The sequence below is a fragment of the Pelophylax lessonae genome (assembly GCF_965119305.1).
Source record: "Pelophylax lessonae genome assembly, chromosome: 13".
Lineage (NCBI taxonomy): Eukaryota > Metazoa > Chordata > Amphibia > Anura > Ranidae > Pelophylax > Pelophylax lessonae.
Genome location: NC_138780.1, coordinates 94,876,891 through 94,896,791, shown reverse-complemented (window position 1 = coordinate 94,896,791; position 19,901 = coordinate 94,876,891). Strand labels below are relative to the sequence as shown.

Below are 19,901 nucleotides of genomic sequence, written 5' to 3'. Positions count from 1 at the left end.
TACCTGGCTGATGCCCCTGAAAGCTGGAGACCACTGAAGTAGACATCGCTATTCCAGTTATTCCCTTTTTCTTACGAGTCCCATGCTGAGCAGTCACACTCTCTATCTCATGTTTTAGAATGCTTTTCATTCATTCAGAAAATGCAGAGCATTCTCTGAATGGCGCCTGTGCGGAGCGACCGGGCTTCTTTGTTCAGAAATCAGCAGGCCAGCTGCTTGGCACGTCACCTTGAAGAAGTGGAGATCACTAGAGTAGCGCTGTCTTCTTCAGTGATTTCCAGTTTCCAGGGGTATTAGCCAGGTATAGTATATACATAGATCAAGCTGGACCAATGTAGCTATGTCTAAAATATTTATACCTGGAATTCCTTATTAAGTCACTGACGTGGAACAATTATGCAGTTATGGAGATGTGGCACTTCCTGATCAGTGTACGGAACTCCTCCCAGGTATTTAAATCAGAAAGTACTGAGGCCATTGGACCAATTATGACAGCCAAGTGACTTGTATTTTAGATAGGAGGATTTTCAAAGCATTTTACTAGATGAACCAGCTAAACTGGAAAATGTATTACTATAGTAAGACATATTATTGTTTCATTGTCTTGTAGTGCACATGTCATGTTAGAAAAACACTGCAAGACTTTTTTATGTGTTTTATTTTTAAAAAGAAACAAAAGATGCCCCCTCTTAAGGTGAGGATACCAAAAATATGCAGAAACACCATACCTGTGCAAGAAGGCAGTAGGTACTCACCTTCCGGGTACCCATGCTACTGAACACTGTTTTGTTTATAAGCGCTCGCCCTTGAAAACCGTCTCTTCCACACTTCCATGGGATGTGGATTTCCTGTGTTCCTTGCAACTCTCACTGGTTCCTCCCTCTGAACTCATGTCACCATTTTAACCTACAGTGATGTGAGGTCATAGGGAGAAACCAGGGGCTGGGTTAGGAACCCAGGAGATAGGCACTTGCAAAAGTGTCAGTTTTCCAGCGTACTTTGGGGAAAGATTTCCAAGCAGTGAACCAGTATTTGATGCTGCAGGAAACAGGAAAGGTCAGTCTTTACTTCCTTATTTTAAAGGTTTGGCATTTTTAGAAATTTTAGTAGTTGCATTACAAAAATTTCCACAAAACATTTCCTAAAAGTCAGGTGTTTAACCACTTGCCGACAAGTACATATACTGCGGCGGTCAGCCCCTCACAGGCAAAGTGACGTATGGGTAAGTCACTAGCCTGTGAGGCTCTGGGGAGCGGTCACGGACCCCCCCCCCCGCGCATGTGCCCGTCGGACCCGATGTCCGCCGGGCACTCGCGATCGTCCGTTAGAGCGGGAGAAAGGCAGGCGGCTGATGTAACCAAGCCGCCTGTCATTCTCCCCTGTGTAAGAACAGTGATCATACGGTTCTACTATGTAGGACTGTTGATCACTGTTCCTACACCTCAAGCCACAGCCAATCACAGTTAGAATCACGCCCCTAGGGACACACACAACCCCTCCCTCTCAAATAAAGTTAACCCCTTCACTGCCAGTGTCATTTTACAGTAACAGTGCATATGTAACAATCCTACAGGCTCACCTGAGTCAGAGGACTGCTGGCCGGAGGTAGGAGTGAAGCCCAGTGGCAAAGACCGCAGGCAGTTAGTAGGTGCTGGATACCGGATGGACACTGCGTAGTACTCTGATGAGGACACGGGTTCACCTGAGGTGCGGAAACTAAGTGCTAGCTGGTTTTCACTAGAGCCCCTGATGGTGGGGATAGACTGCGCTGCAAGCTAACACCAGGACGCGGTCCTCAGGATCACCCAGCCAGGCAGAGTGCAGGTTCGGTCTGAAGGCGGAGGAGCAGACAAGGGATTACCAGAGAGAAGTCAGACGAGCCAAAGGTCGGGGCGGGCAGCAGTAAGCGTGGTCAGACAATCCGGATCGGCAACAGAGGTAGCAGTTCAGTAGGTAGGTACAAAGCAGAAGAGTAGTCGGTAGTCAATGCCTGGTCAGCGTTGGATTTGTGGTAGTAGATAAGAGCAGCAGATGAGGAGTAGCTTGATCAAGGCTCAGGAGCTCAATAATCAGCAAGCTGGAGTGCAAGGGGCTGGACTTATATAGGGAAGTACCAGGTGTGGGGAATCAAGGGTGATGAGCAAGGCTTGGCAAGACTAAGGTTGAAATAATAGGCTTCAGGGAGGAATGTTCAGGGAGGAATGTCCAGAGAGGACGGTAGCCTAGTAATCAGGGCTACCACCTGGGATGTGGCTGGTCACAGGTTGGAATCCTGACAGCATATGTATAGCACTGATTACTGTAGTAATGTCACTGGTAACCCCAAAAATGTCAGTCAAGGGTCCGATCTGACCGCCCCAATGTCGCAGTCCCGCAAAAAAATCGCAGATCACTGCCATTAAGCGTTAAAAAAAAAATGACAAAAATCTTTTCCTTTGTTAGTAAACGCAATAACTTTTGAGCAAACCAATCAAAATACACTTTTTGCAATTTTTTTTTTACCAAAAATATGTAACATAAAACAAATTGGCCTAAAATGTTAAAACATTTTGATTTTTACATTTTTTTGGGGGGAATTTCATATAAAAAAAATGTGAAAAATATTGTTATTTTTGCAAAATTGACGCTCTTTTTTTGTTTATAGCGCATGATCAAAAAATCGCACAGGTGATCAAATACCACCAAAAGAAAGCTCTGTGTGTGGAAAAAAAAGGACGTCAAATTAGTTTAGGTACAGCGTCGTACGACTGCGCAATTGTCCGTTAAAGTCACGCAGTGCCGAATCGCAAAATACCCCCTGGTCAGGAAGGGGGTAAAATCTTCCGGGGCTTAAGTGGTTAAGCTTGCATTTAAATCGTAAAGTAAAGCACGGTAGTATGTTCAAATTAAGTAATCCACCAACATCCCCTGTATCGATAGCAATAAAAGAACAGATCCCCCCATGGGACTTTTTAGGCAGAATTAGACATACAAGTATATATTAAAAAAATTGCTGAAACACAGGTATGACAAATTGAAGCCTCAGACCTATGTTAACAAAGCAGTTAGCACTTGCATCTTGTGTTTTAGCACATCTACAGTATCTCACAGAAGTAAGCACACCCCTCATGTTTTTTTGTAAATATTTTATTATATCTTTTCATGTGACAACACTGAAGAAGTTACACTTTGCTACAATGTAAAGTAGTGAGTGTATAGCTTATATAACAGTGTAAATTTGCTGTCCCCTCAAAATAACTCAACACACAGCCAATAATGTCTAAACCGCTGGCAACAAAAGTGAGTACACCCCCTAAGTGGAAATGTCCAAACTGGGCCCACAGTGTCCATATTTTGTGTGGCCACCATTATTTTGTGGCAATGCCTTAACCCTATTGGGCATGGAGTTCACCAGAGCTTCACAGGTTGCTACTGGAGTCCTCTTCCATTCCTCCATGATGACATCACGGAGCTGGTGGATTTTAGAGAACTTGCGCTCCTCCACCTACCAATTGAGGATGCCCCACAGATGCTCAATAAGGTTTCAATAGGGTTTAGGCTTGGCTTGGCCAGTCCATCATCTTTACCCTCAGCTTCTTTAGCAAGGCAGTGGTTGTCTTGGAGGTGTGTTTGGGGTCATTATCATGTTGGAATACTGCGGCCCAGTATCCGAAGGGAAGGGATATGCTTAAGTATGTCACAGTAAATGTTGGCATTCATGGTTCCCTCAATGAACTGTAGCTCCCCAGTGCTGGCAGCACTCTTGCAGCCCCAGACCTTGACACTCCCACCACCATGTTTGACTGTAGGCAAGACACACTATCTTTGTACTTCTCACCTGGTTGCCATCACACACGCTTGACGCCATCTGAACCAAATAAGTTTATCTTGGTCTCATCAGCCCACAGGACATGGTTCCAGTAATCCATGTCCTTAGTCTACTTGTCTTCAGCAAACTGTTTGCGGGCTTTCTTGTGCATCATCTTTAGAAGAGGCTTCCTTCTGGGACAACAGTAATGCAGACCAATTTGATACAGTGTGCGGCGTATAGTCTGAGCACTGACAGGTTGTCCTGTTAAACCGCTGCATGGTCTTGGCCACTGTGCTGCAGGTCAGTTTCAGGGTCTTGGCAATCTTGTTATAGCCTAGGCCATCTTTATGTCGAGCAACTATTTTTTTTTTTCAGACCCTTAGAGAGTTCTTTGCCATGAGGTGCCATGTTGAACTTCCAGTGACCAGTATGAGGGAGTGAGAGCGATAACACCAAATTTAACACACCTACTCCCCATTCACACCTGAGACCTTGTACAGTGGTGATCGAAAGTTTGGGCACCCCAGGTAAAAAATAAGTATTAATGTGCATAAAGAAGCCAAGGAAAGATGGAAAAATCTTCAAAAGGCATCAAATTACAAATTAGACATTCTTATAATATGACAAAAGTTAGATTTTATTTCCATCATTTACACTTTCAAAATAACAGAAAACAAATACAATGGCGTCTGCAAAAGTTTGGACACCCTGCAGAGTTAATATCTTGTACTGCTCCTGATGGCAAGTATTACAGCTTGTAAACGCTTTTTGTAGCCAGCCAAGAGTCTTTCAATTCTTGTTTGAGGTATCTTTGCCCATTCTTCCTTACAAAAGTCTTCCAGTTCTTTGAGATTTCTGGGCTGTCTGTCACGCACTGCTCTTTTAAGGTCTATCCATAGATTTTCAATTATGTTGAAGTCAGGAGATTGTGAAGGCCATGGCAAAACCTTCAATTTACGCCTCTTGAAGTAATCTATTTGTAGAAGCCATCTTCTCTTTAACTTCAGCTTTTTCACAGATGGCATCAAGTTACCATCCAAAATTTGCTGAAATTTTATTGAATCCATTTTTCCTTCTACTCGTAAGATGTTCCCTGTGCCACTGGCTGCAATACAACCCCAAAGCATGATTGATCCACCCTCATGCTTAACAGTTGGACAGAGGTTCTTTTCATTAAAATTCTGTGCCCCTTCTTCTCCAAACGTACCTTTGCTCATTCTGGCCAAAAAGTTCAATTTTAACCTCATCTGTCCACAGAACTTGTTACCAAAATGCATCAGACTTGTCTATATGTTAATTTGCAAAGTTCAAACGCTGATTTTTGTGGTGAGGACGTAGAAGAGGTTTTCTTCTGATGACTCTTCCATGAAGACCATATTTGTACCTCTTTATAGTGGAATAGTGTACCACAACTCCAGTGTCTGCCAGATCTTTCTGGAGGGATCGTGCAATCCTGCGAGCTGTTCTGTCTGATATTTTTCTTGGTCTTCCAGATCTTGCTTTAACTTCCACTGTTCCTGATGACTGCCATTTCTTAATTACATTCCGAACAGAGGATATTGACATCTGAAAACGCTTTGCTATCTTCTTATAGCCCTCTCGGGCTTTGTGAGCGTCAACTATTTTCAGTTTCATTTTTCTAGACAACTGCTTAGAAGATCCCATGGTGCAGATTGTAGGGGCAAGGTCAGATGAGTCTGGGCATTTAAAACCTTTGAGATTGACATCACCTGGTCTGCCCAGACGATGATTGAGAACAATCCATGACATTGGCAGGTCTCAGCTTTGCAAAGGGGACAGTGCATGCTATAAATTCTGCAGGGTGCCCAAAATTTTGCAGACTCCATTTTTTTGTTTTCTGTAATTTTGAAAGTGTCAATGATGGAAATAAAATCTAACTTTTGTTGACATATTATAAGAATGTCTAATCTGTAATTTTATGCCCTTTGGAGATTTTTCCATCTTTCCTTGGCTTCTTTATGCACATTAATACAAATTTTTACCTGGGGTGCCCAAACTTTCGATCACCACTGTAGCACTAACGAGTCACATAACACCTGGGAGGAAAAATGGCTAATTGGGCCCAATGTTGACATGTTCACTTAGGGGTGTATTCACGTTTGTAGCCAGCGGTTTAGACATTAATGTTGAGTTATTTTGATGGGACAACAAATTGACACTGTTATACAAGCTGTACACTCACTACTTTACATTGTAGCAAAGTGTAATTTCTTCAGTGTTGTCACATGAAAAGATATAATAAAATATTTACAAAAATGTGAGGGGTGTACTCACTTTTGTGAGATACTGTACATCCCTTGTACCTATAAATTTACCACCACATCAAATAACCTGTTTGCTTTTTATATGAAATCGGTCCTAATTTTGTGGCGTTATTGTAGCTTAGGTCAGTGTTTCTCAACCAGGGTGGCACAGCACCGTGGAATGCTTTCTGGTTTCCCCAGGGTGCAGAAAGCACAGGTCTCAATTTGCCCTGCATTAGTGTTTTTGAATTGCCATGGTGCCTTCAGGCAAGCCACCAGCACCATACCAGCCAATGATGCTCTAGGGGCTAGGACGCATGCAGTCATTCATTGCCATGATGATGGTGACTGGCTTATTAGAACCATAGCATCACATGACTCTGATCCAGGTCAGGCGACATGCAGGTCTGCCCTCAGCATTCAGGAGAAGACTTAAGTCCACCCACTTCAGACCTCCTCCCGCCCTCTGCGACACTGCTGAAATAAAAATGTAGGGCTCTGATGTAAAGAGGGGAACTCTGTGATGGTGGGGCTGTGTGATTAGGGGGCTCTGTGATGAGGGTGCTGGTATGACTTGTATGATAAGGGGCTCTCATGTATTGGAGGGCCTCTGATGTGAAGAGAGGCTTTTGATTTAAAGTTCATTTCATCAAGGCAGTTGTGTGCATTCTCCCAGGCTCAGGTTACATAGTTACATAAATACATAGTTAGTCTGGTTGAAAAAAGAGACAAGTCCATCTAGTTCAACTAATAAAAAGGGGGGGGGGGGATTATACAACTCTATATACACAATGCTATACCCACAGTTGATCAAGAGGAAGGCAAAAAAAAAAAACAGAAAGCATGATCCAATTTGCTCCAGCAGGGGGAAAAAATCCTTCCTGATCCCCTGAGAGGCAATCGGATATTCCCTGGCTCAACCTTACCTATAAATGTTAGTATCCAGTTATATTATGTACATTTAGGAAATAATCCAGGCCTTTGTTAAAGCAATCTAATGAGCTGGACAGAGTCAGCTCTTGAGGGAGTATATTCCACATTTTCACAGCTCTTACTATGAAGAAACCTTTCTGTATTTGGACATTACATCTCTTTTCCTCCAGCTATAAAGAGCGCCCCCTTGTCCTCTGGATTATCATAAAGTGAATAACATTACACCAAGTTCACTATATGGACCCCTTATGTATTTATTCATGTTGATCATATCCCACTTTAATCTCCTCTTCTCAAGAGAGAATACATTCAGTTCCTCTAATCTTTCCTCATAGCTGAGCTCCTTCATGCCTCTTATCAGTTTGGTTTCTCCTCTCTGCAATTTCTCCAGTTTCCTGATATCCTATTAGTGAACTTTTGCCCACATCTGAACTGTATATTCCAGATGATATCTTACTAATGGTTTGCACAGGGCCAAAATGATATCTCTCTCTCTTGAGTCTATAGTTCCCCTAGTATGTATGATGCATGCATATTTTTAGCCCCCAAGTGCATAACTTTACATTTATCAACATTAAACCTCAATTGCCACATAGTTGCCCAATTAAACAGTGCATTGAAGTCGGCTTGTAAGATGGAGACATCCTGTAAGGAAGTTATTTGTGTCATCAGCAAAGACTGAAATTATTCTTTTAATCCCAGACCCTATATCATTTATAAATACAGTTTATTAAAAAGTAAGGGTCCCAACACTGAACCTTATAACCTTAGACCATTCTGAGTAAGAATCATTAAACACTACTCTTTGAATACGGTCTTTTAGCCAGCTTTCTATCCAATTACAAACTGATTTTTCCAAGTCTTTAGACTTTACCTTACACATTGGCTGTGTGTGGGGAACTGTGTCAAATGCTATTGCAAAATCCAAGTATAATACGTCCAAAGCCACCCCTCTGTCCAAGGTTTAACATCCTTCTCTTAAAAAGAAATCAGATTTTTCTGACAACTTCTGTCTTTCATAAATCCATGCTGTCTGTTGCTTAAAATATTATTTTCCAGCAAGAACTTATCAATGTAGTCCTTTATAAAACTCTCCAGTATCTTCCCAACTATAGAGGTTAAACGAGAAATTCTATAGTTACTTGGTAAAGACTTTGATCCCTTTTTAAAATACAGGCACCACATTGGCCCTATGTCAATCCAGTGGTACTATTCCAGTCATTAAAGAGTCCCTTAAAATTATAATCAAAGGTTCCCCATTGATAAGTTACATTTACGTCTAATAGGTTGAGATGTCTCTAGATTTTGCATACTTTTAAAGGGTGCTGAAACTGAAAAAAGGTTGAGAAACACTGGTTTAGGTCTCACTTGTCTGCTGCTCTTTTCAACAGAGGTCTCTTTCTGAAGCTCTAACATACTCTTCACCTCGTCCTGTGCTCTCTCCTGGGAGTGGAAGTCTAGTACAGCAACTTGATCAGCGAGTAAAGGAGCTAAAGTCTTGGTTGAGAGATACTGAACTAGCCTTGTATAACTCTAGTCTGAGGGTGGACAAAGAAGGCAATGGAGGCAGTAAAGAACATCTACAAAGAGAGCTTCAACAATTCCAGGTAGCCGTGGATTTTTATTTTGTTTTTTCTTCTGCTGCCTAACGATTAACATTTCTGTGTATGGCTAACCTTTATTTTCCATTGATTATGATATGAATCTTTTTTAGGTCAACATACTTTCTGTGGTACCTTCCTTTCCTCATAACACATCTAATCATTCATTGCTATAGTTATTAGTATAGTTATTAGTTGTATTTCTTCTTTGTACACCAAACTACAAGATAATGGGCTATTCAGACAAGGTGCCTAACTAAAAACCATTGTGGCAGCTTTGATTATTGCTTCCAAATATTTATCATGTCCTAAAAGCAAACCTTTTTTGTTTTCTACACTGAAAATACATAATGTCTCTGCTTAATGTGTTAGAAAGATTTTCACTTTCAAAAGGTTTACAGTATTTAAAAAAACTCACAGCTTTTGATTAGCAAAACTAAGATCCATAGTGGATCAAGCCAGTTTGCAAATGTTTAAATATTCCTGGATGAGCAAATGTCAAAAAAAATCTTTTGGATGGGTACAAATGAGCACATCAGGAATTTTTGACCCCTAAAGGTGCCACTGAGTTTTTGTTTAGGACCGCAAGAACATGGGTGCAAAGAAAACAAGTTACCTCTGTGTCAGGTGTTACAGCAAGATGCATCTGTACATTGAATTGTTTATCCTAGGTTCACACTTATGCATTTTGTGTGGGCCACGTTTGCGCGGGCATGGCAGCCCATTCAAATGAATAGACTGCATTGCCTGCATTTTTGCAAAAAGAGCAGCACTATTTGGCTGCGGGTGGTTGCAGCGGCGGGAATAGATGTAATTCCCGCACCCACAGCCACACACCAAAGTGTGAACCTAGCCTAGAGGATGTAGTTGCTGATCAGCTGACATCAGGTTACCTTTAAAAATGAGAAGTATTGAGGGAAGGTGAAAGCATCCATGTCATGTTTTCTTTTCTTAGTGTTTCTGAGCATAGTGGCAGTGTTTCTCACTAACGGATGTGACCACTGCCATTCGGCTGCCTTTTTGGGTTTCAGGTGCACACAATTCATCAAAGAGGTAACTGATCTGTCAGAAAAGAGTAAGGCTGGGTTAACACTTATGCAAATTCACATGACAAGAGAGTGTGACTGGCTCTCAAATGAGCTGGTTCACACAACCTTAGGGTGGCCGCAGTCTGCATTGGAAAAGGGTGCTGTGCATCTTTGACTACAATTCAGGTTCGAATTCTAGCAAAAATTAGGACCTGATTCGCACCTGAATCAGTGAACAGGGACGCAACGGACCCCCCTGCTGCGAGCAGCGGCCACCTGCTAGTGAGAACTCGGCCTAATGCAGTTTTGATAACTAAATCTGTGATCCTCAGTACTGCTATCTTGCCACTGCTTTGCTCTGGAGGTAAACCTGGATTTCCACTGGAAAGCTTTAATGTTGAGAAATAGTTTTAAGTGCTAAGATAAAGGTTGAACTGAATAGGAAAGTTTAAGAGTTAGGGTCAGGTTACATTTTAAGGGTTACATTTTAAGGGTTGCCTACAGCCACATCACTCTGAATGCTCCTGATCTCAGAAGCCAAGCAAGGTCATGCCTGGTTAGTATTTGGATGAGAGACCTCCTGGTAATACCTAGTGCTGTAGGGACCTTGACATGTGGCAGAGCCTCAAAACTCAAATATCTGCCCACTTTCTTTCCTGGCATTGGTAGTAGTACAGAGTGCTAGAGGGAGGCTGGTACAGATGCAGTCTGTGGCCTGGTTTTCTGACAGGTCTTGGTCCTGATCACCCGGTTCATCGATCCGTCTGTTGGTCTGTGTTGTGGATTATCACCCTCTACCTCAGAGCTGCTCTTCCTTTGCCTCAGTGTAAGTTTGTATATTATTTGTTTAATTAAATTTGACATCACCTTTTTTTTTTGGTGCCTTGGCAACTTTGTTTCTTTGCAAGTTTTAAGGTTTGGTTAGGCTGTGTTCACAGCTTTGTGTTTTTGCACCACGTGTTGGTCTGCATTATGATGTGCATTACCAGTCAATACAAAGTGCATTGCAATGCGCAATAAAATAATGCTACAGTGCAGTTTAAGACACACATGTGCATTGACAAGCATTTTGATTAGATTATTTATGAGAATAGAGTTTCCCATTCCCTCCTTGTTCCAATCAACCTAGGTAGTGTATGATAGTGAGGACTAAGCTGTTTCCAGTAGAAGAATCCCCAAATCAAGAACAGGCAGATGCAGAAAAATCCTCTTGAAGATGTTCAGTTTGTAAGGAATGGCATTCACTAATGACTCTGCGGGTCATTACTGAATCCTGCCTTCTCTTACTAAACACACCACTTGGAAAGTGGTATATTTACTCCCTACTAAGAGTGAAAGTGAACCTGTGCTTTGCCCATGTAGAGCACCCACATATTGCAAGCACAAACGTACAATTTCTTCACCCCTCACTGCATCATTCAGTGCCCAGGGCCAAAAGAAATAACTGTTACCAGGTATGAGGAGCACATACCTTATTCCATGTTACAGCCCTAGGCCGATCAGTGCTTTCAAACAAGGAATTCAGTGACTTACTTTCCAAAGTGATGGAGAGAAAGGAAGGTAAGTTGTTGAGAAGGGCTAAGTTAAAGTAACGTTTGTGTGCATATAACTGATTTATCTAAAGCCGAAATTAACAGTGGTCCAACTGTTACTGGGTTTTGTTGCTACATAGAGAGACTTATAAGCTGTATACCAGCAGATCACAGGGTGGTGGAAGTCTAATTAAGATATAACTGGCATAGAATAAGTCAATTTTTACCATAAACATGTGAACACCAGAAGCGTAATTCTTGCGTATTTCATGACTAGGGTACTAAAGACGTCTTGTCCTTCCGCTTTAACCTATACCATACCTTCCAATCTCTTCAATAATTACACTGACAACCAGGTGGAGTTAATGGCCAAAGCACCCTTTTATTAACGAAAGTAATAAATAACACATAAACAAAAAACATAACTTAAATACCAGGTAAATACAGTGTAACTGGAGCCTCAAGGTCCTGAGACCTAACACATGTCTCCAGCCGCAACACCACTGACTCAGAGACAACCAGTCAGATACCTCCATTAGCACAACTGGGAGCCGTACCTCAGGCGGGTCCCTACCAAGTACCTTTTTAGAAATAACTGTTACCAGGTATGAGGAGCACATACCTTATTCCATGTTACAGCCCTAGGCCGATCAGTGCTTTCAAACAAGGAATTCAGTGACTTACTTTCCAAAGTGATGGAGAGAAAGGAAGGTAAGTTGTTGAGAAGGGCTAAGTTAAAGTAACGTTTGTGTGCATATAACTGATTTATCTAAAGCCGAAATTAACAGTGGTCCAACTGTTACTGGGTTTTGTTGCTACATAGAGAGACTTATAAGCTGTATACCAGCAGATCACAGGGTGGTGGAAGTCTAATTAAGATATAACTGGCATAGAATAAGTCAATTTTTACGATAAACATGTGAACACCAGAAGCGTAATTCTTGCGTATTTCATGACTAGGGTACTAAAGACGTCTTGTCCTTCCGCTTTAACCTGTACCATACCTTCCAATCTCTTCAATAATTACACTGACAACCAGGTGGAGTTAATGGCCAAAGCACCCTTTTATTAACGAAAGTAATAAATAACACATAAACAAAAAACATAACTTAAATACCAGGTAAATACAGTGTAACTGGAGCCTCAAGGTCCTGAGACCTAACACATGTCTCCAGCCGCAACACCACTGACTCAGAGACAACCAGTCAGATACCTCCATTAGCACAACTGGGAGCCGTACCTCAGGCGGGTCCCTACCAAGTACCTTTTTTGGTGCCCACAGTAACCTACAAGGACCTTGCACCCCCCCCCCCCAGCTGCTTCACAAAATTGTCCCGAACAACCCCAAACTCAAAAATAATAATTTGTCTACCAGAAATAAAATTCCAGGTTGGGAGGGAGGGAAGATTTCCCATGCTGGTCCTTCTTCCGACTGGAGACCCTACCTCCCACTCAGCCCCACCACCCCCTGCAGCTCCACCCCTTCCCAAACTTGTACCCAATCACTATTTTTGTAACTTGATTCCCCCTATTTGTCTGTCTCATAGAGACCTAAAAACTCAGTTCCCTAGACCCTTTAACCCCTGTCATGCCGGCCCTCCATCCATGCTCTTTTTTTTTGAACTCTGGGCCACTCTTGACTAGGGTACTAAAGATGCCTTGTCCTTCTGCTTTGACCTGTACCATACCCTCCAACCCCTTCAATAATCACACTGACAACCAGGTGGAGTTAATGGCCAAAGCAGCCTTTTATTAACCAAAGTAATAAATAACATATAAACAAAAAACATAACTTAAATACCAGGTAAATACAGTGTAACTGGAGCCTCAAGGTCCTAGTGGGCATTACTCACAAGAAAATACCTGCGACCTACTTAACAGGCCTCCAGCCGCAACACCATCGATTCTGAGACAACCAGCCGCAGATACCACCATTAGCACAACTGGGAGCCGTACCTCAGATGGGGCCTTACTGAGTACCTTTTTTGGTGCCCACAGTAACCTACAAGGACCTTGCACCCCGCCACCACCACACAAACATGACACCTTATGTTTGTGCGGCCCCCAAACCCACAGGGCCCTTTAAATGCCCTCTTGCAGACCCAAACACCACAAGTCCATCCCAACCTCATTCAAATGCACACCATACCCCCTTAAGTAACGCCACATGTCCACCTCCAACTCGGGATGCCGAACAAATAAACCACCATTTCTCACCACAAATCTAGAAACTGCTATATTCACTTTTTTATGGGCCTTGTTCAAAGCCTCCACTGACCTGGCCAAATGCCTTTGCGTATTAGAAACCATCTCCAACTACATTAAGACCGTCTCTGGATATATCATCCGTAGGGGCAAAAAATCGAATTTTATGTCACGTATCAATTCCCACGAAGCCCTGTCCCCCAAGTTGTTCTGCCGGCATGGATAAGTAACACCTGCGGGGCCCTATCGAAAACAACATAACGTTCCACTTCAGGCATAACCCTACTCCACATTAACCCAGGCACTCCAATCCAGCGTAACACAGCCTCCTCCGGCGGGATACCCAGCTGCAGACCGTCCAGCCGAACATCCGCTCTCTGTGCACCCCAGTGCACACAGGAGTGCCCCAGGATCCACACGAGACACGATCCTCCATCTGTAAAAGAAACAAACAAGACCGACAAAAAAAAAAAAAAAAAACCCTTCAGTAGTTATCCATACCACCAATAAAAAAATTTAGCATGCTGACCTTGAACAAGCCCCACTTACAACAAATGCAGACAAACCGAGATTCCCAACAACCAATTAGCTTAACCACCCCTTCACTCAACCCCCACTTGGCCGTCTTAGTTGCCGCTCCAATGTGGAATGAATGCGACGCAAATTCAGTAGCGCACAGCCCCAAAGCTGACAAACCCTTCCGAAACACAAAAAAAAACTGATATCTGGACAGCGCATGGCCATCCCTATGTAACAAAAATGGTCCTGGCAACTGTGGATGCACTTGCAGAAACTGTAAAACTGCCCAATCCGGGCACACCTCCGAACCCTGTACCTCATACAACTCCACCCTCACCCCACCGCCCACCTGGTCCTATTTTGACTGCGGAATCCAAAAGGCAACTGACCGGACACCACATTCCATGTCATACGCTATAAGGCCACCCAAACCCTGTTTTAAAGAACTAACCAGTTCCCCCATATGCGCAAAGCCCAGAAAAAGGCCAATGCAAATGCCACCCTAAATAATACTACCTCATAAGAGGATGAACACACCCTAGGGAGAATATTGAACAAGGGAACCAGCAACCCAAACGACACAGGCCGACGTGCATCTGTTGGGCGCCTACCCTTCCGGTACCCGCACACCGCTTGCCTAACCAAAAAATGCTTAGTATAGTCAGTACCGCCCAAGAGTTTCAACAAAAAGGCTAAACCCAACAATTTACGGTTCAACACCGACACTGAAACCACTTCCTGATAATTTCTACAAACAAAATACAATATTCGCAACACAGCGTCCTGTTTCCACAACACCCTGCGCTCACCACCCACCAAGCTAAACCACTCCGTCCACACCTTGGAATAAGCTGACCACGTAGTCTCGCTCACCGAGTGGTGAATCAGCACAGCCGTTACTCCAAAGCAATCTTCCACAGCCATTCCGGACAAGGAACTCCCAGTTGCTCCGCCTCCGGTGCCAACTAACGAAACTTGTCCCACTGAAACCAAGAAAGAGCGTTGGCCAGTGAATTAGTACAGCCCAGAATATGCACAGCATACACAAAAGAGTTCAAACGTAAACAAGTCAAAACCAAATGCCGAAGCAAACAAACTACTGGGGGGGGGATGATGCAGATACCCTGTTGATCACTCCAACCACTCCCAAATTATCGCAATTAAAATGGACCTTCCTGTTCCACAAAAACTAGCCCCACAATTCCATTGTGACCACAATCGGAAACAATTTAAACAGCACCAAGTTTTTAGTAAGGCCCGCTGCCTTCCACTCCTCAGGCCAAGGCCCTGCACACCCCAACCGCCGAAATACGCACCGTATACCAGCTGATCCCACGGAGTCTGTGAAATCACAATTGCCCATTCCTTCCGACATCCACACTGACCTGTCATTATAAAACTCCAAAAAGGTCTCCCAAACTAGCAGGTCAGTCTTGAGATCCCTCGTAAGTCAGATGTGATGCCCGGGAGCCTTAACCCCTTCTGTAGACGCTGCCAACTGCCGGTTAAATATCCTGCCCATAGGCATGATACGACAAGCAAAGTTAAGCTTACCTAGAATGGATTGAAGTTGTCGTAACGTTACCTTATCACTCCTCCTTGTCAACGAAACTGTAGTCTTTAAATCCTCCAACTTGTCCTCTGGCAGGCGGCACTCCATGTACTGTGATTGACACACTCCACTGTGTCAATCACAGTACCCAAAAAAAGTAAAACCATCGCATGGCCCTGCATGTTATCCAGAGCCAAGAGAACACCGAAGAACCCCGCAATGAGAAGACGCAGGACCAATACACAGGAAGTCATCCAGGTAGTGAATGACCGAAGGAATCCCAGACACATCCCGTACCACCCTCTCAAAGAAAGAACAAAATGCCTCAAACAATGAGCAAGAGATGGAACACCCCATAGGCAGACAGCGGTCCACATAAAAACCGTCCAAACACCTACAACCTAATAGATGAAAACTGTCGGGATGAACGGGAAGGAGACGAAAGGCCGCCTCAATGTCAATTTATGCCAACAGAGTCCTCTGACCGTAGTGCCGAACCCAACAAACCGCTGCGTCAAAAGAGGCGTAGGATGAATGTAGGGATCTACTAGTCCTACTAGTACTATCAATGTACAAATACTGTACTGGCGGCCCTAGCATAAGGAACAAACTTTTCAGAGAAAGGGAATACAATAAGACATGTGGCCACTCACTAAAACTAGAGGAAAAACGGTTTAACCTTAAAATACGTAAGGGGTTCTTCACTGTCAGAGCAGTAAGGATGTGGAATTCTCTTCCACAAGCGGTCGTATCAGCAGGGAGCATCGATAGTTTCAAAAAACTATTAGATGGGCACCTTAAAGACCACAACATACAGGGGTATACAATGTACGGTTAACAGCAAACACACACACACCATAGGTTGAACTGGATGGACTGATGTCTTTTTTCAACCTCACAAACTATGTAACTATAAAAAACTGACAGGGGTTCAATGTTTTGCACACTTTATCCAAATTGAAAAAAATGACATACACATTAACCACATAATAGATTCTACTGTTCTGAAAATGATATAGTTTGTATAATGATTCAATGTGAACTAAATTGCCAAGTAGTATATAGCAATATCTTTAACAAAACATTAAAATAGAAGTCCACCCTAACATTAAAATCTGTAAATCTACAGGCATCCATGATCCAAGACTAACCTATCTATCCCTGTAAAGAAGAAATCGCAATACACACCTTTTTTGAATCCACTCTGGCCCAGTCCCACACTGAGCTGTTAGCGGAGGCAGGTGCAGAGGAGGCAGCCGACAACAGAAGCCCTATAGTAACTTCCCATTTGTTTCCCAGCCGGCTGTCTCTTCTGCAGAGCTTCCGCTGCTGGAGACCAGATGGGAGCGGCTTCAAAAAAGGTATGTATAGTGATTTCTTCTTTACAGGGCAAGAGAGGTTAAACTTAGATCGTGGATACCTGTAGATTTAGAGGTTTTAGTGTTAGGGTGGACTTCCACTTTATTTACTTTGCACAATATTTTGGAACAAAAAGAGAGTTGTAAAATGGTTTTAACATATTTTCAGATTTAAACGGTAGAGTTAATCAACATGGATAAAACAAATAATGTCCATTGTAAAAAACAACTGGGGAGAATGCCTTTTTGTTCTATCTTTTTATTTGTCTCTGAATCTGATTGCTGTTCCCCATCCACCTCCTACCAGCCCAAGTGTCAGGGTAAGTGATGTTGACAGGCACGATAGGAGATCAATATTCTCACTATAATTAGTAATAAAGCCTTGGTGGTGAGGTCAGGGGGGCACTGAGCCCCGCATTAGCCGAACACCCTGCCAGCTCCATGCATTGAGCAGTATGCCTATAGCATCAAAATGCTTGCTACAGATTTTTCTTCTTTACTCTTGTTCAGCAGTACCACTGTGTATAAGCAATGCAAAGGGACAGCATTGAATTTATGGCTTAAATTGAGTTACATCCACTGAGTTTACATTTATTTGATTTAAAATTAAGCAGTCAGATTTACTCACTGTAACAAATCATTTTCTTTTGATTTATTTGCCAGTAAAACAAAGTTTTTTCCTGTGTGCTGTATTTTAGGTCAGCCGTAGCTGACCTGCGGTTTGAAGCAGTTCGCCGTGTGGGGAAGTGCACTTCTTAAGATGCTTTTCACTCTGATAAATAGAATTTTAAAACACTGCAGTCAGACTATTTTCTTTCTTAAAGTGTATTTCCACTTTTGCAGCCAAACTGGAATAACATCTACTTTATATCTGTTACATGTTCTCACTCACGTAGCATACTGTAACTTAAAAAAAATAAAAAATAAAAAAATAAAAATTGCATCTTACTATTTTTAGATGCTCTTTTCTGAAAAAACCCAGCAGTGAAAAATCCTACTTAGTTGTCTTTGTTTATAAAGATACTGAGGAAATTGTGTTTCCCATAATCAACCCTGCCTGTACTGTGCTGGCAGAATCGTATTATCAGTTGTAAACTAGATTTGAACATTGTTTGTCCTAATACAGGGTTAGCTGAGCTTCTTTATTGTATGTTATTGACAGGGAGCTCAAACAGTCATAAGCCCTTTCTATTGCGACAGATCACACTGAACTTATTCAGAAATGTTTGCAGTGTTACCTACAACACCTTCTCCTAAGAAACATCCAAAAGTTGAGAATTTTTATTTTTTGGGTATTCTGCGTGAATGGAAACACATAATGGGGATTTCTCAAACTTGACTTTAAAAGTGTAAATACAATTCATGGGTATGTTCATGTACAATTCATAGGTATGTTCATGGATACAGAGGAGTTTCCTGTGCCTGTATTACTCCCCATTACTTCTGTACACTAGGGACTAGTGTAGTAGCTGGCATGTGTTGATGTGGGCATGTGTTTTCAAGAATAACAGCACTGCCTTCCATTACATGGACTGCAGATGTTCTGACTGGCACCTTTCAGAGAAGGCAGGAGCCTGAGTTGTGTGGGTTCTGTGTGCACTGTATATAACCCCCTTTTTATCTTCTTGCTATCAGCATGGCCAGACATCTCTGAAGAATGGGGGGTACGCTGTCCAACCACAATTCTCAGCAACCACTGCACAGATTTGAACAGAAACAAGTGCACAGGGTCTCATCTGGGATTCAGTAAGGGTTATAAGCTTCTGGCAATACTTATTTTTTAAGAGGAGGACACTCATATCAAGATAGGACTGGTCAAGAACCAGGGCACTGTCCCTAAAAGTGCATATTCCAAAGAAGGTTATAGACATATAAGTCTATTTGGGACTTTCGGGGTACCAAAGAATGTAAGTAAATAGTCTAAAGTAAAAAAATTGATTGTTTAATTTGTAGAAAACAAACTGTAAAAGGCACAACTTCACAATCTTCACAATTTTCTAACTTTAGACCATTTACTACGTTCTTTGGCACCCTGAAAGTCTCAATTAGACGTTTAGATCCATAACCTTCTTTGGAAAACGGAAGCTCGTAACTCATGTCCAATGACAACAGCCGCTGTTAGCACTCAAGTACAAATGGTACTGTTGTCTTTGCGTAATGTCTTTGTTGGTCATAGTCTTAAGTTGTTCTTGTAGGCAACTAATTATGGCCATAGACACAAGGGGCTTTTCACACATGCAGAGTTGATCCAACCACCCTCCAGGATTATTATGAACTACCCTATCCATAAACACAAATGTTTAGCTTAGTTGCATGTTTCTGTTTATGCAGACTGATAAAGGTGAAAAAGGTACCTAGTTACTGTGGGGGTCAGCTTATCGGGTGGTACAGTAAAGCTGGGAACAGCTTTTTGATCTTCTTCAGCAATTTGCTCCACTAAAAATGGGGCAGCGAGCATCCATCATAGGCATTGATACTCAATCTCATAAAAAAAAACAGTGGGAACTAGTGACTATCATTTTTAATGTCTATTATTATGATTATTATTATGTGTCTTCTGATGACCTCATGGATAGCATTTCTCCAAAATGTCCTGTCTTCTTTGTGGAAGTTAGGTCTTTGCAATGGGATGTTCATAATTTCTGCAACTATATCCATCCACTTTATTGCTGGTCGTACTTTCCCTTCAACTTTTCCAAGCACAATTGTCTTTGGGTGTTTTCGATGTTGGGCTTGATTTGTTGAATGATCTAATGTTGATGGAAATCTAATGTCATTGGATACCCTAATAAATGAATAACCATGCTGCATATGGCACCATTTATTCCCACCCAACTAGCATAATAGCACATGTAAGTGATAGTTTCCTCATGAGAATGTAATGAATGACATAGACTGTTGCAGATATTTTCTATCAAGTAGGAACTTACTCTTTTGACACCAAAATCCTTGACTACACATCTAATTTATTCAGCAGTCTAGTGTAGAGCTACCCACGTAGGAGCTGCTGGATAGGATCGGCCCTCTGTTCTTTTCCTCAACCTTCTGAAGAACCTTGCACTCTCTGACACACCAGGTTGAGTGTACAAACACACAATATCACAGAAATCACTGAAAGC

The 19,901-nt window shown here is 42.4% G+C and overlaps 1 protein-coding gene across 2 annotated transcripts in view; it reads left to right on the top strand.

The window, feature by feature from the left end:
* Positions 1-19,901, top strand: part of AKAP6 (A-kinase anchoring protein 6) — a 374,968-nt gene that overhangs the window by 329,975 nt on the left and 25,092 nt on the right. For both annotated transcript variants that reach the window (XM_082275684.1, XM_082275685.1), the window contains one exon: positions 8,379-8,594. In XM_082275684.1, the coding sequence (XP_082131810.1) occupies positions 8,379-8,594 (216 nt within the window). The remainder of the gene's footprint in view (positions 1-8,378; positions 8,595-19,901) is intronic.